We start from the raw sequence: 22375 nt of genomic DNA, 5'->3' as shown, positions 1-22375 counted from the left end.
AAATTTTGGCGCTAGTTTTGCAGAGAAATCGTCGACAGCTTTTGATAGGACAAAATTTTTCTTCCAGACTTTATCACCAACGTGATATTTGACATCACGTCTACGAAGGTTATACCTGCTAGAATTCGTCGCATAAGAGTGACGTATTCTCTTTTGCACTTCTTTGAAAATAGAAGACATATTTTCTAGTGGTCTTGGGTCGAATAGCTTGTTATTAATATTAATGACATTGCTTGCTTTGTCTTCTATTGCACCAAAGAAGGAACCGTCCAAAGGGATATTTCTGGCAAAAGTTAGAAACGAAGGACTAAATTGTGTAACTTCGTGTTTGGCTAGGCGAATAGCCTGGGCAATCTTAAAGATTTCTTTGTCCCAATCTTTATGATTATCATGTATAAAAGAACGAATAGCTGTTACGATAGTTTTGTTAACTCTCTCAGTAGGATTTATTTGAGGAAAATATCTCGCATTATACCAAATTTTTTGTACTTTATATTTACTCATTAAATTTTTGAAATCATTGGAAACAAACTGTTTCCCATTATCAACTTCGAAAATTTGTGGTACCCCAAAGATAAGAAAAACTTGATTTTCAATAAATTTAACAATAGCTGTAGAGGTAGCATTTGCCATTGGATGGACAAAAATAAATTTCGTGAACTAGTCGACAACAACTAAAAGAAAACGATTTCCATTTTTAGATCTAGGATAAGGACCTAATAAGTCAGCAGATAAAAACTGAAATGGAAAATTAATATCTCTGTACTTTCCCATTAAACCAGCAGGAGGTACATTTCCTGGTTTACTAGCAGCACAGATTTTGCACTTACTGATATAGTTTGCGACATAAAGTCTCATTCTAGGCCAGTAATACAATTCCGTGATTCTAGAGAGCTTTATATACTCCTAGGTGAGCAGCTGTAGGATCATCATGAAAGAGTTTCAAAATATCTTTTCTGTGAGGAGACGGAACGAAAATTTTCCATTCTGGGGAAGGATCTGAAAACTTATTCCTTGAAAAGATATGCTTGTAAAGAACATTACCATGAACTTTAAAAGCAGGAAATTGATCTGGATTATTTTGTACTTTTTGTACCATATTATCATACCAAGTATCTGTTTTAAGATTAGATAAATCTAAAAGAGAAATTTCAGGATTTTGTTCAGGTATTCTAGAAAGGGAATCAGCCACAACATTTAAAGAACCACTACGGTGAATGACAGTGAACTTGTGACAGGATAGTTTCATTATCCATCTGGCAATTCTAGGAGAAGGGTTTTTCATGGAATATAACCACTGTAAGGATGAGTGATCAGTAATCACAGTGAAGTTTTCACTTCCTTCAATATAACACCTAAATTTTTCAATAGATAATAAAATAGCCAGCAGTTCTTTCTCAGTAGTAGTGTACTTACGTTGAGCTTTAGAGAGAGTTTTACTAAAAGCTATAGGATGCTCTAAACCATCTTCTTTTTAAAATAATACACCCCAACACCAGTGTCACTTGCATCACAAGCAAGATAAAAATGCTTGTCAAAGTCTGGACTAGCAAGAACAGGAGCAGATGTTAGTGCCTGTTTAATCTGACTGAAAGCTAAGTTAGCTTCTGGAGTCCAAACAATAGACTGTCCTTTCTTTTTACCCTTGAGTAAATCAGAAATGGGAGTACAAATGGATGCAAAATTATTCAAAAATCGACGGTAATAACCTATCAATCCGATAAGTCTACGAATTTGAGTAGTAGTTTTTGGAACTGGATATTCCAAAATAGCTTCTACTTTAGCTGGGTCAGTTCTTAACCCTTGTTGATCTACAACAAAACCAAGAAATTTAAGAGAAGGTCTACAAAACTGACACTTTTCAAAATTGACTGTAAGATTTGCATATTTAAGTCTCTTAAACAACATTTTAAGAATTTTGATATGACAATCAAAGTCAGGAGTAACAACAATAATATCATCAAGATAATAGAAAACATAAGGCTCCAGTAAAGGACCTATAACTGAATCCATAACTCTGCACATAGCTTGTGCACTATTATTTAAGCCAAAATGTAATACATTAAAACAGAACAAACCTCTATTTTGAACTGTAAATGCAGTCTTTAATTTGGATTGATCATCCAAAGGTATCTGATAAAAAGCTTATTTTAAATCGATTGACGAAATAAATTTAGCATCTCTTACTTTAGATATGATTGAATCTATTAAAGGCATGGGGTAACTATCAGGAACTGTTATCGAATTAAGTTTTCGACCATCAAAACAAACTCTATAGGAACTATCTTTCTTCGGAACCAACCACAAAGGAGACAACCAAGGTGTACTGGTTGTTAATGGTTCGATGACTTTCAACTTAAGCATCTCATCAACTCCTTCGTTGAGAATTTTCTGCATAGCAGGCGAAAGAGGATATTGTCTTTGCCTAATTGGTTTCGCATCACCAGTGTCTATATGGTGAGTATACAAGTGGGTTCTACCAATAGAATCTGTTGGGCCTATTTCCTTAAACAGTTTGACTACCGAATGTAGTTGTGAAAGCTGATGGGTGGATAAATTCTCTGAACTTACTATAGTATTAACAACACAAGTTGACAGTTTAGCTGTACTATACGAAAAATTTGTGAAATCCAAAGAAATTCTAAACAATTTCATAAAATCCATACCTAAAATCATTTTATGTGAGATAGAAGGAACCACTAAAACTTTTAACTTTTGTGTGCTACCAGATAAGGTAACAGGTAAAAACACATAACCTAAGGTACTTTGGACATTACCATCAGCAGTAGTTAGCTGTACTGAAATATCATAGTGAAGATGCAAATTCAGCTTCTTAAGAAGAAATAAGGCTGGAGAGCCAATAATAGAGACATTACTACCAGAGTCTACAAGTGCAGATATTGTTTCTCTGCCAATATTTATTGAAATATATGGTCGATTATCCTGTGTACGAATATCGAGAAGAGGATTAGTTCTACATAAAGTATCAGACATTGAAATCAACGGAAAAGAAATATTCGCAGGATTTAAAGAAACATTGTGCGTTGTATCTATGGGAGTTTTGTCTATAGGTAAAGGATTAAAATCACAATTAGAATCAGAAGTTTCAGCTCGCGTTTTAATAATAGGTGGTAGTTGAAATGTTACTCTGCTTGTCCTTTGTTTGAAGTTTTCTTCAAATTTTTTCCTGGTATGTTCTTCCCTTTTAGGTTTAATGCAGACATTTGACTGCAATGAGGTTGATTCCTGTCCGCTATCGAACAACCTCGCGCTTCGTTTTTTGAACATTTGGGGCAATGTGCCTTAATAACGTTCTTAAAACCGCAACCATAACAAAATTTATTTTTCTGGTACCTGCACTGAGGATACAAATGACCTCGTTTGTTGCAATTCCAACAAATTTCATCAAGTGAATTTGTTTCATATGAAAATTTCTTATTATTATTAAAGTGGGGTATAGATAACGCAGACTCAATTCTTTTACAGTAAGAGGTAAGATCAGATACAGTGTCTATATCGTGCAAAGCCAAAGCTTTGATGTAGTCTGGCAAAAGACCACGTCTAATTTCAGATACTTTATCTTTCTCTGAAACGACAGAAGGTAAACGGAAGAAAAGAGCTTCAAAATTAGAGATAAATGTAGATACAGGTTCTCGAAAAGATTGCCTTGTAGAACGAATTTGTTCCCACAAATTCCTCTCATAATCTGCCGGAAGATAAGTTTCCTTTAAAGCGGCAACTAAGTCAGACCATGACTGAAATGTCTTTTTAAGAAGATGATTATGCCACCAAGTGAAAGCATTGCCATCAAACAGATCTCCTGCAGAAAGAAACAGGTCATCATTAGAAAAATTCCTGGAGATTTTAAGCGTCTCAATTTGTTCAAGAAAAGGAATCAAAGGCTGTTTGCCGGAAAACTTTTGAATTCCCCATTTATAAATGGGCACAGACTTCACTACTGAAGATGCAGTATGTGATTCTACCCTAACTGGAGTAGATTCTGAAGGAAGATTAAGTTTTTCCACAAGCACACCCTCAATTGACAATAATTTACTCCGTAACTGTCTTTTGACTGTTTCCTGCGTTGAAGAAGTGGTCTTCAGACGAGATACACGGCCAGACAAATGAGTTAAACGAGAACAAATACATTTGTACCTATAATCAGACTTACTACCTGAAAATTCATCGATGATACTAGATAAATCAGCAAGAGTAGCCAAGGCCTGATTATGGTCTTGCTCAAATTCAAGAGGGACAACTGTTTCAGAGAAGCTTCTGTCTGATGCTTCCTGAGACAAAATTCCACTAAGGACTCTTCTTTTCTCATCGACAGTAGAAGGAACCTCAAGATCTCTAATAATTAACTCATAGGTTAACTCATCAGTTTTCAAATGCTTAGGGTTGATGGTAGCCATTTTGTAAGATTATTTAAAAAACAATAATTTATGTAAACCAACAAGTAACCAAATCAACTTTAAAGATAAAGATAATTAAATTTACGAAAATAATATAAAACTACTATTTTATATTTAATTAAGTTTTAACACTACCCAACAACACATGGACTTGTCAAGGTTAATGATAACCAGCAGACAAAAAAGGTTGGTAAAAACTAGATAAAAAAAATAAGTATAAAAAAGTAAGTAAGATAGAAAATAGATATTTTTACTGAAATTTAATAAATTTACTACTCAAAATAGGAAGAAAAATGTTAAAGATAATAATAGCAAGAAAATATAAAAGTATTGTTTCAACTAAATACAAGAATGTATGCATTACTCAGAGTATATTACGTTGGTGCGCCAATTTGTAACGTTAGGCACCAATTTGTAACGTTCCAACGAACATTCATTGGGTGCCAATTTGTAATCCTTCGAGGCTCAATTTGTAACATCCCAACGTTGAGCTGCTGTTGTCAACTTGTAACCGCAAACCTTAGTTTGCTGCTACAATCCGACTAACATCACTAACAACGTTGGAGTGACAAATCGTTTCCCGTTGGGACCAATTTTTAACGTCATAACCCCTAATGTATCAATTGCAAAATTGCTACATTAGACGTTATACGAAACACTCCCTGGCTAGCTCACTCAGGACGTGAATATGGCCTACTCTGGAGCAACACACGCAAACAAGTAAAAAGAAGAAACAATACACAGTTAAATTAACACATGTTTATTAAAATATTAAACAAAAAGGGCAGAAAAATACATGTTTAAATATTATATTGAATTTAAATAAAAATTATTTGACTTCTTGCTACAGTGTTACATTATAGTAAGGAAAAATGCTTGTCACCAAATCCTAGGTTTTATCCTGGTCTTTTCTGCTATGGTTGTTAGCAAGCCATGTTGTTAGTTGTGGATTTTCTTGCCCTGGAGTCAACTCTCCTATTGGAATGATAGTGCCATTCTCAGGCCGGTTGGTCTTCTGGATGTTAATATAAATTGACCCGCACCTGAGAAATGTATCCCGGAGGTTGACTCCTAATTCAGGAGACGACACAACAATTGGTTATTATACTTTTACAAAAGTCATGAAGAAAATCGACATTTTTAGAAATAAAAGCAATTATATCGACTTTTGTATCGAACGGGAAGGGGGAAATGTCAACAAAAAGGAGTCTTTGTCACTAGCATTAAACTAAACAGAGAATAAAGATGGCACCTCTCGTTCCAAAGTAACAGAAATAGAGATGAAAATAAAATTCATTCTTTAGAAACTTGAGTAAAAGATAAAAATGATGATTATTAAGAAAATAGGAAAGGTAGATACTGAAATATATATATATATATATATATATATATATATATACATACATATATATATATATATATATATATATATATATATATACACATATATATATATATATATATATATATATATATATATATATATATATATATATATATAAAGAAGATAGATTTGGACGCCAACTAGTTTTTATACCAAATACCAGAAAAAAGAGAAAAGAGAATAATGAATCAATTAAGTAACGACATAATTCTGATACAATCTATATCTGAGAAAATATATAGAAAAATAAGAGATACAATGGAGGATATAGAAGAATATGAATTATGACAGAAGATATGGAAATTGGAGAATAGAATTAACGAAATATATTAACATAAGAAAGAAAGCAGGCAATGTAGCAGTTATAATGCTACATTATATTTGTCATTATTTTTGTTTTTTCCGAGTTCATCTTAAGACCTACTTTTTCCGAAGCTTGAAATAGTTGCGTCATCATGGTCTGTAGTTCTTGGAAACTTGTAGCGAATATTACAATGACATCAGCGTATCTCAAATGACTCAGTTTTCTTCCATTAATATTTATTTCTTTATCTGAGCAGTCTTTGAACACATCTTCCAGTCCAAGTGTGAATAGCTTTGATGAGATAACATCTCCCTGGCGAACTCCTCTGTTGATTGGTATAGCTTTGGTTTTCACATCTCTTTGTATTTTCATTGTAGCTTTCTTGTAAATATTATGTATGAGTATTCTGTATTGGAAGTCTATCCTGCAGTTGTTCATAGCTCTCTCTATTGCCCAAAGTTCTATGGAGTCGAATGCCTTTTCATAATCAACGAAGCCAATGTATAAGTTCAAGTGATATTCATTGGCTTTCTCTATTAGCGTTCTGACTGTAAGAAGATGATCCGCTGTACTGCAACCCTTTCAGAATCCTGCCTGCTCTACCGGTTGATAGCTATCGAGCTTCGACGTTAACCTGTTAGTTATTCCTCTCATAAACAGTTTGCACATTTGGGATAGCAGGGAGATTGGCTTATAGTTCTTCAGATCTACCCTGTCTCCTTTTTAAAGAGAAGTATTGTCAAACTGGTATTCCATCTGGGCCCGGAGCCTTATTGTTCTTTAGTTGTGCCATAGCTCGTTTTTTTTTTCGAAAGATTCTATGTTAGGAGTATTTCTGAGTTGACATTCGTTATCTTTCTCTTAAGATCTTCCTTTGCAGTGTTATCTGGGTTCTTTTTTCAGGAATATAAATCACGGTAAAATGTTTGAGTAACTTTTAGGATTTCGTTCGTTTCTCTTATTTCTTTTCCATCTTTATCCTTCAATGAGATTGTTATAGGCTTTCCTAAGTTTGATCTTAAGCATTTCAGACCTCGGTTCTTTTCTATTATTTTTTCTACCTTGTTTTCATTATAGATCCTTAAATCTTCCTTTACTCCCTTCTTTATTTGTTTATTCAATTCTTTGAAATCATTGGTGTTTCGCTTTCCTTCGCTTAGAAATGTGCGTCTCTTTTCCATCAACCGTTTTGTTCCATCACTTATTCTGTCTTCTTTATTTTTCGTTTTCTTTGCAACAGTCAGTCCTGCTTTCAAGAGCTTTCGTTGCATTTCTTTATTAATTGTGTTCATGTGGGAATATTCTTGTTGCTAATGTTCTACAAATTCTTTTCTTAAGACTTCTCTGTACTCATCTCCCTTTTGTCGTATTTTAGTTTGATCTATCGGATTAGAATAATTATGTGGCCTGTTTCTACTGGTTTTCGTCTGTTTAATAAGAATCCTTGCTCTTAAAAGGCGATGATCGCTCTCAGTTGTGAATCGATTGAGAGCAGTTATATCTTCAAATATGTCTTTGTTCCCACACAAGAAGTATTCGATCTCGTTTTTCGTCTTTTTATCGGGAGATATCCACGTCAATTTTCGGTTTGCTGGTTTCTCTAAGTATGTGTTCATGGCATATAAATTTTGTTGTTCTAAAAAGTTATATAAGTTTTCTCCTCTTTCATTTCGTGTGCCATAACTATGCACCCCTATTTTAGTTTCAGTATTTTCTTCTTTTTTACCCAATTTTACGTTGAAATCTCCCATAATGATGGTATACTTTGTATCATTTTCTTCTAATGCTATTATCAAATCTTCGTAGAACATTTCAGCTAGCTCTTCCTGATGTATTGTTGTGGGAGCATACACTTGTATAACCTTGATCTAGGTCCATTATAATATAAGCTACTCTATCAGAAACGCTTTTATATGTAAAAATGTATGGTGTGAGATACTTTTTGAAAAGAAATCCTACTCCACCATATGTTTCGTCTATTTCCCTGTATAGTATAGGCGATTTCCAGAGTTTAGATGTATGCATTGTTCGCCTCTTCTTTTCACGTTTGATAGTCTTACAATATCCCACTTTATCTTGGATAGTTCTTCTTCTAACTCGTAGACCTTTTCATCTTTAGCCATAGATTGGATGTTGTATGTGGCTAGTAGTAACTGTTTTTGTTTATTCGTATGTCTTTTTGGCGTGTTTTGTTGAGCTTGTGCCTCCCCCAGAATCCGTGAGGCTGACCGGTTTTCCGGTGTGGGATTCTGAGCTGCTAGGTCTACCCACCTGGGGTATCGTCCCATTTTGTTTCAAGTTCAACATGTTGTGTTTTGACGGGTATATTGGCATTAAAACATCACGCTTGCCGGACGGGTTGGTGAGTGTTCGCAGTAATTGATTTCGATTAATTGATTTCGAGTAATTGCGTTCGAGCAATTCACCGGTTACCAGAAGATAATAAATCAAACATTGTCATAAATGTCATACCAAACCAAATGCCATATTCTACCTCATTTCCGTCACTACCTTCGCCTAACCCTAATAACGAATGACATGTAGTTCCCAGTAGGAAACGCCCGAGAAGTCCAGAGGAAGAAAATAGAAAATCCACAAGACAAACTAAACTCAATGAATACTAGCTAAGAAATAGATTTAGTAGCCTCAGTGAAGAGTCAGAAAAAGAAACTATGGAAATACCAGATGAAAGTACCAAGAAAGAACCCAAACCACCACCAATATTTGTCACTAGAGTAGAAAATATAAATCCCCTCATGGCACTGTTAGGTGAAGAAATTGCAGGTAAATACAGTATTAAAGCCGGTACTGAGGAGGTAAAAATACAGGTTGAAGATGGAAAAACTTACTCTAAAATCATAAAAGCCCTAAAGGAGAAAAACACGCAATATCATACATATAAAACTAACAAAATGAAAACATTTAGAGTAGTACTAAAGAACATCTACTCATCAACAAACATTAAAGAGACTAAAAAACCACCACCTATGTTCTTTACAGATCTAAAACAAAATGAAAATAACAAAGACATATATACAACGAAACATCTAATGCACTCAAATGTAGTTTTTGAAGCACCACGCCCCAACAGAGAAGGATATGGACACACAAAAAATTTTTTTCGCAGAAAACCTTGCTGTGTAAAATGCACAGATAGTCGTTAGGAAAACTCAAGATACCAATGTTAAATGTGTCAACTGTAACGAAAATATATACCGAACATCCAGATGGGACCGCGCATGGATGGACTGATGAAAGGATATAAACCATGATGAAAGGATATAAACGAGATTATCTACAGGCAATAACAGTTTGCATTCATGACTTCACGGAGTTAATAGTAGTATCTGCTATATACTGGCCCCCAAAAAAACAACAAAATGGAACAATACCAAGTACTCTATATAACCATAAAACAAACTGGGTAGAATTTAGGGAACAGTTAGATGCACACAATCAATCTGCAAATTCCATTAAAAACGCCGCAAGAAATAGAACATGCAACAAAATAATTCACAATAGATATACAGAAAGCATGGGTGGGCAGCGTGGGGAAAGCGTGGGCAGCAACCCCGACTATTGACTACACTAAACCAGGAAAAAATCTTGACCCTACAGTTAAACAAAAAATACTAGAGAAAAGGCAGGTACGAAAAAATTGGCAGATATCGAGATGCCCAAGCGGTAAAGCAAAACCAAATAGAGCTACCAAAGATCTAACATAGTTACTAAATAATATCAAAAACAAAGGTAACAAGGATTACCTAAGTTGTCTTGCAGCCTCTGAAGAACAAAAAAGCTAAAACAACCACAACAATATTATACTCCAATAAGAGACATGCAGGGTAAATGGGCCAGAGATAACAAAGAAAAAGCCGCAGCCTTTGCTGAACACCTAGTAAAATTTTTTTAACCAAACGAACCAGATCCCAACGACAATTTTAGCGAGATTCATAACTTAGAAGCCCCGCTTCTAAGAAGCATGGGACAATCGAGCAGGTGCACAGAATAGTAAAAAAAATCTCCTACGCACTGAAAAGTAAGTCCTGCCTCTCAGCAGCCTTCCTAGACGTCAGTCAAGCTTCCGATAAGGTTTAGCATGAAGACCTACTTTAAAAGATAAAGAAACAATTGCCATATCCTTTCTTTCCACTCCTAAAATCTTACCTATCAGATAGATACTTCCTGGTAAAGCAGCACGATGAATACACTCAGCTCCACACTATCAAAACAGGTGTTCCACAAGGAAGCGTACTAGGACCTATTTTATTTGTCTTGTTCACTACAGGCCTCCCATCCATCAGTCGTTGCTACTTTTGCAGACGACACCGCAATACTGACCGTGGACTCTAATATCACAAAAGCATCAGTAAATTTACAAGAAAACCTAAATAAAATTGGCTAAAAAAATGACGAATTAGAGTAAATGAGACCAAGTCAACACATGTAACCTTCACAATGAAACGAGGTGAATGCCCTCCGATCAGGTAGGAATGCTATCGCCAAATCGTGAATTGAGCAGCGGTTTCAATCGAGAATTGAGCGACGGTTTCAATCGAGAATTGGAACGTTAAAGTGAATATGATTGAGAAGCACTGGACCATTTAGTTCTAACCACTATACCAATATTGAACCCACAATATAAGAAAGTGCCTGATAAGCTAATGAAACTAACTGACGATACACAAGAAAGGTGCATTATTAAACGATATTTCTGTCGAACAGTTCTCCAAGCAATTGCTAGCTATCGGAAATGGCCGTATTCCTGTCCACGAAAGGAATGGTTTGATTTCGTTTCCGCCGAATTTTTGCCATTTTGTCTCAACGAAGGACGAACTCAGTGTTCCCAAACATCATCGCTTGACACAAAAATTACAATTGGTTGAATAAAAGAATAATTTTAGCAGCAAAGAACAAGAATAGAGATTACTTTTAATCATTCAAAATAAAATCTTTTTTTTTTTCTGGAAACCATCTGTTATATACTGGTCGTACTGAAGCCAATTGGCTTATTGTACATCTTCCATTCCTTTGTGATACACAGTCCAAGATTCTGGAACCCTGTACTAGCTTATAAAGGTCCAAGGGATGGGTATCGTGTATATTTGGAGTCACTTCGTTGTCTCGAAAAGTGTTTGCTGCCTGCGATCGAATGCCTCGCAGTCTTGTAAGATTTGGTTGACTGTTTCAGTTTATCTGCTACGGAGTCTGCAGCTCAAGTCTCCATGAACCAGTCCCATATGCAGGTGTCCCTTAACTGGCAGTCCAGTAAGTAACCCTGTTATGACTCAGCTCATTCCTGCTTGTTTCCCGCTGTACTTCAGCCCTATTTGCACATGTCCGTCCAATATATATCTTGCCATGTGTTTGGCTGGGTATATTTTCCTAGTGTGAGTAGTGTTGGCTTCAGATCCCACGGCTGGCTTTAACCGAAGTACTTTGTAGCTGATGCTCTTCTGACAAGTGCATCAGCTCTTTCATTGCCATATGTTCTCCGATGACCTGAAGCCCATATCAGTGTAACACTTTTATGTCCGCTCATTAGAGTTCCTTGGTATTTTAGCAACCCTTTGTTGCAGGTGGATAATAGTATTCTGTCGTGGTCTCTTTTTACCCGCGGGTTTTGCGGGTACTCCTTTTTTGGTTTCATGATGATTTGCTGTGGTCCATTTCCCAGCAGCCATTTTTACCTCTCGTCATCTTTCTTTTTTGAGCATCGGAGAGACGTTTCTTTGCTACTTTGTGCAAAGCCTGTTCCTCTCGGAACACCTTTTGGCTGCATATTTGGGACAGTGATACATGATGAAATTCGTGTACCCCGACAATAAATGCCGGCCTTACCCAGGTCTACCTGGCCTTTCGGCATACGAGCTTTTGCTAGCCACTAACCCCTACGAGTCCGACACCATTTGAGGGTGGCGCGTTGCAAGGAGCATCGCTGGGCTCCACCCTCCCCGTAGTACTTGTGTTGCGGTACGAACACCCGTCCGTTATCCCTCCCGGGGCGGAAAGGTGGACGCAGGTCAAGATTCGACCTCGCACGTGGACAGGTACCGCCGAGGAGCTCTCCTCTTCCACTCTTAAGTCTCCCAAGGTCTCTAAGTATCCATCTGTTCATTCCTTCCCATTAGTCGCCTCTTACGACAGGCCCCGTTGTCTGTGATATGCCAATTGACCATGATGAGAGTTTTTTTGTGTATGTGTGTGTGTGTTTGTGTGTGTCTGTGCCTGTGCCATGTTCAATTGACAAATCTACAGTAATGATAAAGCTGCCGCTCCCATACAATGTTATCAGTTGATCCACGGGTGCTTCTTTGGTTGTACCTTATTCACGTATATTCTATTTTTATATAAGACGTCCCCTATTTGTCATTGAGACGTGCTGTGTCGGAGTTGAGGCCATACCCTGTATTCGCACATATTCAAATACATATATGTATATATATATATATATATATATATATATATATATATATATATATACAGTGTAAGTAAAAGTTTATGGCCGGTATGGTAAAATTTAACAGGATATCTAACACAGATATAAAATCATATTTTCAGCGAATAGACAAAGATAACAATCATATTTCCCCTTGGTCTCCCCTCCATATTTCTTATTGACGCCCATTGCCCATTAGTGAGACGATTAGTTCCGATTAGAGATATTTTACATATCTCTAGTTCCGATCCTAATATAAGAAACTAGAGGTGGGTCGTTGACATTTTAAATATACAAATAGTACTTACATTTACATTACACATTATTAAATCGCGAATCGTCTAAATTGACATTTAAAAACAAAAGTTTTTCCACTTTTCTTGTTAACCGTGTTCTTCTTTTATTTAAAATTAAACCAGATTTTGAACATGTGTTCACAAGGAACAGATTTTGTTACAATACTACATATTTTATGAATATAGTGGTTAAGTTAGGATACACATGGCGATGGTTTTTCCACCACTGTAATGGACAGTTCCAATCTCCGTTCGATTTTTTTTGTGGGTAATATATCAGACAAATACATGTCGACTTCTTTTATATCTCTCGATACAGGTGTATGTTTAGATGAGTCATGTCCAATTCATCAAAAATACACCATAGACTTAAGTCATCTTTATCAGTTTCTTTGTCTTGTACTGGTTGATTTTCAATAGTACAATCTTCTTTTTCTTTTTTTATAGAAGTAACCAGCTTCTTAACTCTTTTGTTTTTTTACCTTCATTTTTATCAGAAAATCCCTGCATTTTAAATCATTATTTGTCATTTACGAATCTAAGGTTTCTCACTGGTAAGCTAACTAGTTGATGGTGGATTCAAAAAAACTACGTTTTGTATAGACGTAAACAGAGGAGCAACGAACACTTTACGTCGACGAGGACGATTGGTTGATCTGGGAGACTACTACAAAACTCTTTCGGGACAGTGGACAGTCGGGCTATCGGTTAACGTTGAAAATAAAATAACTAGGTATTCTGATTAATGAATGAGTTTCGATTTACGATTGATCTGCATTTTCGAAGGTGATGGATACTTCCATTAATAAAAATATTAGTTTAGAACAAAAGAAACAAATAGATATGGATTTACTAAACCTATGCAAAGACTCGTTTCATCCGTTTTCCATAGTTGAAGAACGAGCTTTTAAAAAGTTTGCAGGGTGGATTTCTGGATATAAACCGCCAACAAGAAAAACTTTGTCAGGTTCATTACTTTAGAAATGTTATATCAAAACTGAGCAAATTATTAGATCACAAGTTGTTAAAAAAGTAGAAAATATCTGTATTACTACTGACATCTGGAGTAACTGAGAGTTACATCGCATTAACAGGACAATATTTAACCGAAAATTTAGAATTGAAAACGGTTTTATATGGCTGCTGCCATTATTCAGAATTCAGAAAACATCGCTTTTGAAATTAGTGAAATTATTAATCAGCGGGGTCTAAAACGAAAAGTACATTTTGCAGTAACTGATAATGCCTCAAATATGGTCAAAGATATTAAATATGTTTTGGAATGAAAACATTTAAATTGTTTTGCTCATACGTTAAATTTATTGGTGGAGGACGCACTTAAATGCTGTCGTGTACAAATAGATAAAATAAAAAGTATTTTTTCGACAATTCGGCAAAAAACACATTTCAAAAAAAGTACCTTATCTTGGCCAATCCAAGACGTGGAAACTAGGTAGAACCTTTTAAAGAAATAACAAGTACAATGAGTGGTCAAAAATACTTGAAGGGTAGTTCAGTGATTGTTATGGTACGCTGCCTGCAAGAATCTTGCAATAAAATTTTAGCAAACGGTAACCTTACATCCATAGTATCCGACGTAGTACAATTACTAATATCGGGTTTAGCAAAATGATTTAGAGGGATAGAACAGTGTGGCACATTCTCATTATGTACATTTATGGATTCACGATTTAAAGTGCATCGATTTTCTGATAAAAATTAAGCTAAAAAAACAAAAGAAAGAGTTAAGAAGCTGGTTACTTCTATAATTAAAGAACAAGAAGATTGTACTATTGAAAATCAACCAGTACAAGAAAAAGAAACCGATAAAGATGACTTAAGTATTTTTTATCAATTAACTGTACATGACTTATCTAAACGTACACCTGTATCGAGAGTCCATTACAATGGTGGAAAAACCATCGCCATGTATATCCTAACTTAACCACTATATTCATAAAATATTGTAAATGTGAACACAAGTTCAAAATTTGATTTAATTTTAAATAAAAGAAGAACACGGTTAACAAGAAGTAAAGTAGAAAAACTTATGTTTTTAAATGTCAATTTAGACGATTCGCGATTTAATAATAACGTCTAATGTAAATCTACGATTTACTATTTGTATTGTTTAGTTTATTTTTCAAATTATAATAAATATATCCTTCATTAGTTTCTTTCACTTCAATAAATATACACATAAACGATAATATCCATTATGTTTGTTTATGTACTCGCTTATTTGAAACTACTGGTAACAATCAACTAGTTACTTGTTTACGAAAAACGATTCAGTTTCGTTAACGATAAAAATATCAACGTCCCACCTCTAGTTTCTTAGTTATCGCCTGTCGAATATCGGGTCAGCTGTTGCTGAAATGCTATTGCTGTTGCAACGCGACGTTGCCAAATAATTTTGTATGAAACTTTTGTATTGTTGGCGTTATAATGCAGTTTATTATTTTTATTGGAAATAAGGCACAATGTGACTTCAAAATACGAAACATTAATAAATTTTATTTATATAAAACGATTTCCGAAGTGGAAATCAAAATGTTAAATAACACTTATTGTAAAGTAAAATTGTGGCATATCCCAATAAAAAAACAGTAAGCTGCCATTTAAATCCATTTCGCTAAAATTTTATTATCTTAGAACATTGTTCAAATGCTAAAAAGACAACAGGTCAAATAAAACCAATAAGTTTGGCAACGTTGAATTTCCCCTTTTTTATTATTTCCACTCATGTATTTTCGGCGATATTTAAAGGGCGGACCTAATATACCTTTCTCTTTTTAAACAGGTGTTTCTCACTCCATCTCACGTAAGGTCCATACCGACCATAAACTTTTACCTACACTGTATATATATATATATATATATATATATACATACATACATACATGCATACATAAATACACACATACATATGCATACATGCACATACAATCGTAGAAATAAAATCATCAAGTTAATGAAATCTACACAATGATTATAGAAAAAACTTAATCAAGAAAAATAAATGGATGACAGACGACATCTTGAAATTAATGGAACAACGTCGACTGATAAAATCTAATGAAACAGAATATAGACAACCTGCAGAGAAGAATAAAAAAGGAGATCAAATTAGCCAAAAAAAATGGATGAGAGAAAGGTGCGACGAAATGGAGGATGTAACATATTTAAAAAACGAGTTCCCTCTGTACTCGTTGACAATAATAACAAAATTATTGTAAATGAGCATGAAATAAGAAAAGAAGGGCAGCTGTATATATCAGAGTTGTTTGAAGATGACAGGAATAATATTGACGAATTCTACCAAAACTGTACTGACGGCTCAGAAATTATGAAATGCGAGGTAGAACACGCTATAAATAATGCTAAAATTAGAAAAGCTTGTGGTGCAGATGATACACCAACTGAGTTGCTAAAACTAATAGAGGATGATAACATAAAAGTAGTAGTAAGACTTTTTAATTCAATATATAACACCGGAGTGATTCCCACAGATTGGCTCAAATCCATCTTTGTCGCAATACCTAAAAAACACAATGCGAGAAAATGCTCAGAATATCGATTAATTAGCCTAATGAGCCACGCTCTTAAAATTTTCCTAAGAATACTTCACAACAGAATTAGACGCAAATGCGAAGAAGATCTCGAAGATACCCAATTTGGTTTTAGAAATGCTATGGGAACCAGAAAGGCACTTTTGCGCTTAACATCCTATTACAAACATGCCGTGACCAAAGAAAAGATGTATTTGCATGTTTCGTGGACTTCGAAAAGGCATTCGATAAAGTACAGCATGTACAGTTAATGCAAATACTGAAAAATATCGGAATAGATGATAAGGATATTCGTGTCATTACAAATTTGTACTGGAATCAAACTGCTATCGTAAAAATTGGAGATAACTACACCGATGAAATCTCCATACAACGAGGAGTCAGACAAGGTTGCATTTTGTTGCCAACATTGTTCAATGTTCACTCCAGTGAACCACAACCAGTTATTTAAAAAGGCACTTGAAAGACAACCATATGGAATAAAAATCAACGGGGAACTACTTAATGTGATTAGATATGCAGATGATACAGTAATTCTTTCAGATAATATTGAAGGTCTCCAAATTCTGCTTGATCGTATTCACGAGGTAGGAGAGGAAATGGGCATAAAAATAAACTTAAACAAAACCAAATTTTTAGTGATTAGTCGTGACCCACATCCCGATGCAAAGCTTTAATTAAACGGAGTCCAAGTTGAGAAGGTCCACAAAATGACATATTTGGGAACTGTGATAACGGACCAACTAGATCCAGACATAGAAATAAAACGTAGAATAGCAATGACTAAAACTACTTTTATGAAAATGAAGTCATTTCTTTTACAATAATCATCCCAGTTTAGAACTACGACAAAGAATGGTTAAGTGTTATGTTTGGTCCTTACTTTTGTATAGTGCAGAAGTGTGGACGATAAAAGTATCGATCATGAACAAAATTGAAGCATTGGAAATGTGGGTTCATAGACGAATGCTGAAGATACCTTGGACAGCAACGAAAACTAATGAAGAAGTACTGAGGAACGTCAACAAAGATAGAGAACTGCTAAAGACTGTTAAACATCGAAAAATATCTTATCTGGGACATATAGTAAGGGGAAGCCGATATAAAATATTACAACTGATGGACACAGATATCAAATGCAGGACAATTATTCCATATTGCAGAAGATCGAGAAGCCTTCGCAATGGTGATCGCCAACGTCGGATAATTCTGATATGGCACGCGAAGAAGAAGAATGTTCGGTTAGTTTTGTATTCGCCATGACGATAAAAAAAAGCCAGAATGTTCGTGGTCTAAATATAGAAAAAAAAATTTTCTTTCATGCTCAGTTATACGTAGTTTGTTGACGTAGGCAAATAATCCACTTTATTCATTCTCGCGCCTGTCAAAACAACGTGAAATATAAAATATTACAGGATCCTTCAATGAAAATAATCGACACGGGTTACTTTGTTTCTATTACACTATGGCGAAGGTAAATGGCACTATTCCTTCCTCGATTTCATTCATTTTTAGATATATTAATTATAGTACTATTTTTTTCACAATATTTATTTCTTAGTATAATTTTTTTTTATTTTATATTGTTTTTGATGTGTATTGTGCTTTTCCTTTTATATAAGTACTTGCTTTTTTATCATGTTGCTATTTTTTTGTTTTTCTGGTTTTATATTATTATAGCTATTTTATATTCTATTTTTATAGGAACCTCAGACGAACATATAACAGTGATGGAGACTTTAAAAACTGTTAAATGTGATGGCGCTATTATAGTAACTACTCCGCAGCAGGTCTCTATTGAAGATGTTAGGAAAGAAATAACATTTTCTAAAAAAACTGGAATTCCGATATTAGGACTTATTGAAAATATGAGTGGGTAAGTGCCGATAGAAGGCAATAAGGAAAAGTCTAAAATTCTTGTAATGGTTGCAAAATTCTAATAATTAATACTAAGAAATGTTCATCAATATATTTGTCTTCTTATCACTAAAGAACATAGGGATATCGATATTCAACATAAAAGTGTCTCGTGTTACGCAATATACTAAAGCATTCAATACAACCGATTATTGACATCGTTTTATCTTTTGAAATTGAGAATTTCTGGTTTGCAATATTCTGAATTCGTATTCTTAATACGCAATTTACCAATTGCTGTAAGTATCTAAATAGCACACTTATAGTAATTACAATACTAATGTATAAAAATACTGTTACGAGGCAAACGTGGTTTAACTAACTTTATTTTAACTCACCAAACTGCAGAGACTCACCAAATTACGAATAACAAATTCTAATTATATTAATAATTATCGCTTTTAATTTTTAATTTTCCAAAATCACTTCGCTAAAACTAATCATCAAAGGCCGGCTCTTCAGCTGAGTTAATAAAACAACTGTTCTCGAAACAGATAAAATAGCTAGCTTTACGTACCCTCCGAAGCACGGAGGTGTCTCAATTAAATTAGCAGTTAAAAAATTCAGAGTGTCTGTGCCGGGGTCGAATGCAGGTCGGACGGCTTGGTATAAGCCAGTACATAGCCACTGAGTTATGATCGCCACGTCATCATTATTGATGCTACAGCCCTCTAGTAGAGCATCGACCTTTCCAAGTCTACTTCGCCAGTCAACCATATTAAGTATCAACCGCTTCTAGTTCGCAGCACCTATTTTTCTAGCATCATCATCTACACCATCCTTTCATTTTAGTTTTGACCTACCTCTTCATCTATTCCACATTGGCTGTGACATAGAAAGAGGTTTTCATCTCTCTTGAGATGATCCATATTTCCGATCCATATGTCAGCACTGGTAGTACAAGGATTTTGTATAAGTTTGTTTTGTATATTTGTTGTATTTTGTATTCGTATTTTTGTTTTCTGGCTTAAGTTTCTACTTTTGATATGTGAATAATGTATTTGTAACAATATGATTCATGAACTGCATGACTCAATGTATAACTTCTTTCAAATAAACATGTTTTGGCATGTTTTTAGAAGACATTTATGTACATACCAGACCAAATTATTTATATATATATATATATATATATATATATATATATATATATATATATATATATATATATATATTATGTGCATACTAGACCAAACAAACATTACTAATTTGAGTATTTTACATCTTAAGGTACATAATCGACGTTCGCTTATCCGCTAAGTCGATACATTATTAATGTGAATGAGAACTTATTTTATAAACTAGATCTAATGTATTATTGTATGTATTATTTTTATTATTATAAGTGGAAACAATAATTGGGAAATATTGGATTCAACATAAATGGGAGTTTCTGAACAACTTGAGGTTTGCAGACGACATAGTCCTTATTGCAGACCGAGTATATCATGCCTGTCAACTTCTTTAAGATCCTCAGAGCTCTTGTACACGAGTTGGCCTTAAAATTAACTTTTCCAAAACACAATACGTGACCAACCTTATACTCACATAAAACATTAACTAATGGCACGCATATTGAACAAGTTTACACCTATAAGTATCTGGGCCATGAGATTAAATTAGGAAGAGACAATCAAACAACAGAGTTAAACAGGAGGATAGGACTAACATGGACAGCTTACAGAAAACTGAGGGAAGTCTTTAGTTCAGAGATTCCCATGTGCTTAAAAAGAAAGGTCTTTGATCAATGTGTACTTCTAGTTCTAACGTATGGAGCAGAAACATTGACCCTTACCAGAAAAGTAACCAGAAAAAAAGATACAAGTGGTACAGAGAGTAATGGAGAAGTCAATGTTGAATATATACCACATATACACTCGCGATCATAAAATCCGGGTCATCTTGAAAATTTCAAGTTTCTTAAATATTTTTGCCTCTGGCGCAGTAATAACCTTTTTTTGGCTAATGTATTTTTTATTTGTCATCAATGTTTGTTTTAAAAGAAAAAAAAATGGTTTTTTATTGTTTTTATTGAAAAAACTGAAAACAAATCAAATTGTTGCTAAAACAGACATACGAAAAAAAAAATGGAAAATACAGAACGTGGTAAAAAATCAGTGAAATTTCAATGACTAATATCGTGTATTGCCTCCCCTTGCTCTAATAACCTCTTGCAGACGACGGGGCATACTCTCAATTTTTCTCCGTATTACATGTTGTGGTATGTTATTCCACTCTCTCACTAACAGATCCTTAAGCTCCTGTGTGTTGTTAGGAGAACGTGTATGGGTTTGAATACGTTTTTTTCAAATCGTCCCAGAGATGTTCAAAGGGATTCAGGTCCGGAGACCTAGCTGGCCAGGGTACCCTCGTAATTCCAACCTCGTCCAAGTATAACATACTGATCCTGGCAATGTGCGGTAGCACGTTGTCCTGCATAAAAACGGCGTTTTATCCAAGCCCTGCCAGGTTGGGCATAACATGTTCTTCCGGAATCTCCGTAATGTACCTTCGTGCAGTTAGGGACCCATTTTCGATGAAGGGTAATTTTGTGTGGAAGTCGGAAGATACACCTCCCCAAGCCATGACCGAGCCTCCACCAAATGGCATTCTTGGAGCAATGCAAGCTTGTGAAAATCGTTTACCGGTTCTCCTTCAAACTCTTACACGTCCATCGGATCCAGTTAGGCAGAAACGGGATTCATCTGAGAATAACACTTGCTTCAATCGTTAATTCCACAATGCGCGTATTGTCGAGCAAAAGCTAGTTGGGCAACTCGAGGCACCCGGCGAAGTGGCGGTCCTCTAGCCATTACCCGAGAAGATAGTCAAGAAGAACGAAGTCTTCTTCTGACTATTGCAACACTAAAATTGCGATTTCGTACTTCCTCTAGACGATTTTGATGCATAACCGCAGTTGAGGTCCGGTTTCGTAAAGCTTGAAACAAAAGGAAACGGTCATCTAGTGGCGTGGTCGTTCTTCTTCGTCCAGAGCCAGGTCGTCTGGTTAGCCAACTTGCCTACTGAAAGCGTTGAAGAACTCGTTGAACCGTAGAAAGGCTTACGCCAACAGTTCATGCGACTTGCTGTTGAATGTAACCTTCTTCCACAAGTGTAACAATTTGTGCCGTTTCAACAACAGTCAAAGGCATGTTTGGCAAAAAATAAACACTAATAATGGCACTAATAAACACTAATGGTGGCAATAATAAACGTTTGTCCATTGCATTTGAACAGAAAGCCGAAGCACAAATGAGACATTTAAAACAAGCGGTAGTTACAGGTAGCGTTTATTTTGCAAAGTGTGCACTTTACCGCGAAATCGGCACTATTGTAATTCTTTGTTACAAAGGAAACCGCAAAAATTATCAGAAACATGCATTAGTTTGTATTTGTGTTATTATTATTTACGATAAAGCTCGTTAAAAATGAAATATCAGTGATTTTAAAGATGACCCGGATTTTATGATCGCGAGTGTATATGTTTCTTAAGCAGAAAGATAATATTGTACTGTTACAATGTAAAGTGACCAAAGGAAACATTTTCTTACGCGCTGCCCATGATCTAATTCATAATTTCCTAGAATTCATGATGAGCTCGTGATTTCGGCTACATTTGACCACTTACAGCGCATAATTTCTGATTTATAGTTTTATTTAATATTTAATATTTGACTATAGATCCTCATTAGTTTTGATATAGTTCTGATTTTGATATTTTTAATAGGTTTAATATTGTAGTGAGTTCTTTTGGTTCTTCTCTCCTTCTTAGGATGTGAGATTCTAGCTCGAATATTTGTGCCAACTAGAAAGTGGTGTGAATCAATGTCAGCATCTCTGTAGTTGCGGACATCCATTAAGTTGGAGAAGTATCTAACATATAAAAGCACATGATCGATTTGGTTATTTGTTAAGTCATTGGGTGAGATCCAGATTATATGTTTTCCTGTTAATAATGGCTTTGGTTACGACCAATTAACCAGACTGTTCGATTTGTGAAGTGAGTATCATCACTATATTACAACATGAACATAATACATTTATTAAT

General features: G+C 35.0%; 1 protein-coding gene across 1 annotated transcript in view; it reads left to right on the top strand.

The window, feature by feature from the left end:
• The window catches only part of Nubp2 (NUBP iron-sulfur cluster assembly factor 2), a 72228-nt gene that overhangs the window by 36959 nt on the left and 12894 nt on the right, over positions 1 to 22375 (top strand). Inside the window, exon 4 of the mRNA XM_072529787.1 lies at positions 18115 to 18286. Within this exon, the coding sequence (XP_072385888.1) occupies positions 18115 to 18286 (172 nt within the window). The remainder of the gene's footprint in view (positions 1 to 18114; positions 18287 to 22375) is intronic.

Source organism: Diabrotica undecimpunctata, chromosome 4 (assembly GCF_040954645.1).
Source record: "Diabrotica undecimpunctata isolate CICGRU chromosome 4, icDiaUnde3, whole genome shotgun sequence".
In the NCBI taxonomy this organism is placed as follows: Eukaryota; Metazoa; Arthropoda; class Insecta; order Coleoptera; family Chrysomelidae; genus Diabrotica; species Diabrotica undecimpunctata.
The sequence above is the reverse complement of the archived record's forward strand: the minus strand, read 5'-3'. Positions and strand labels throughout refer to the sequence as shown.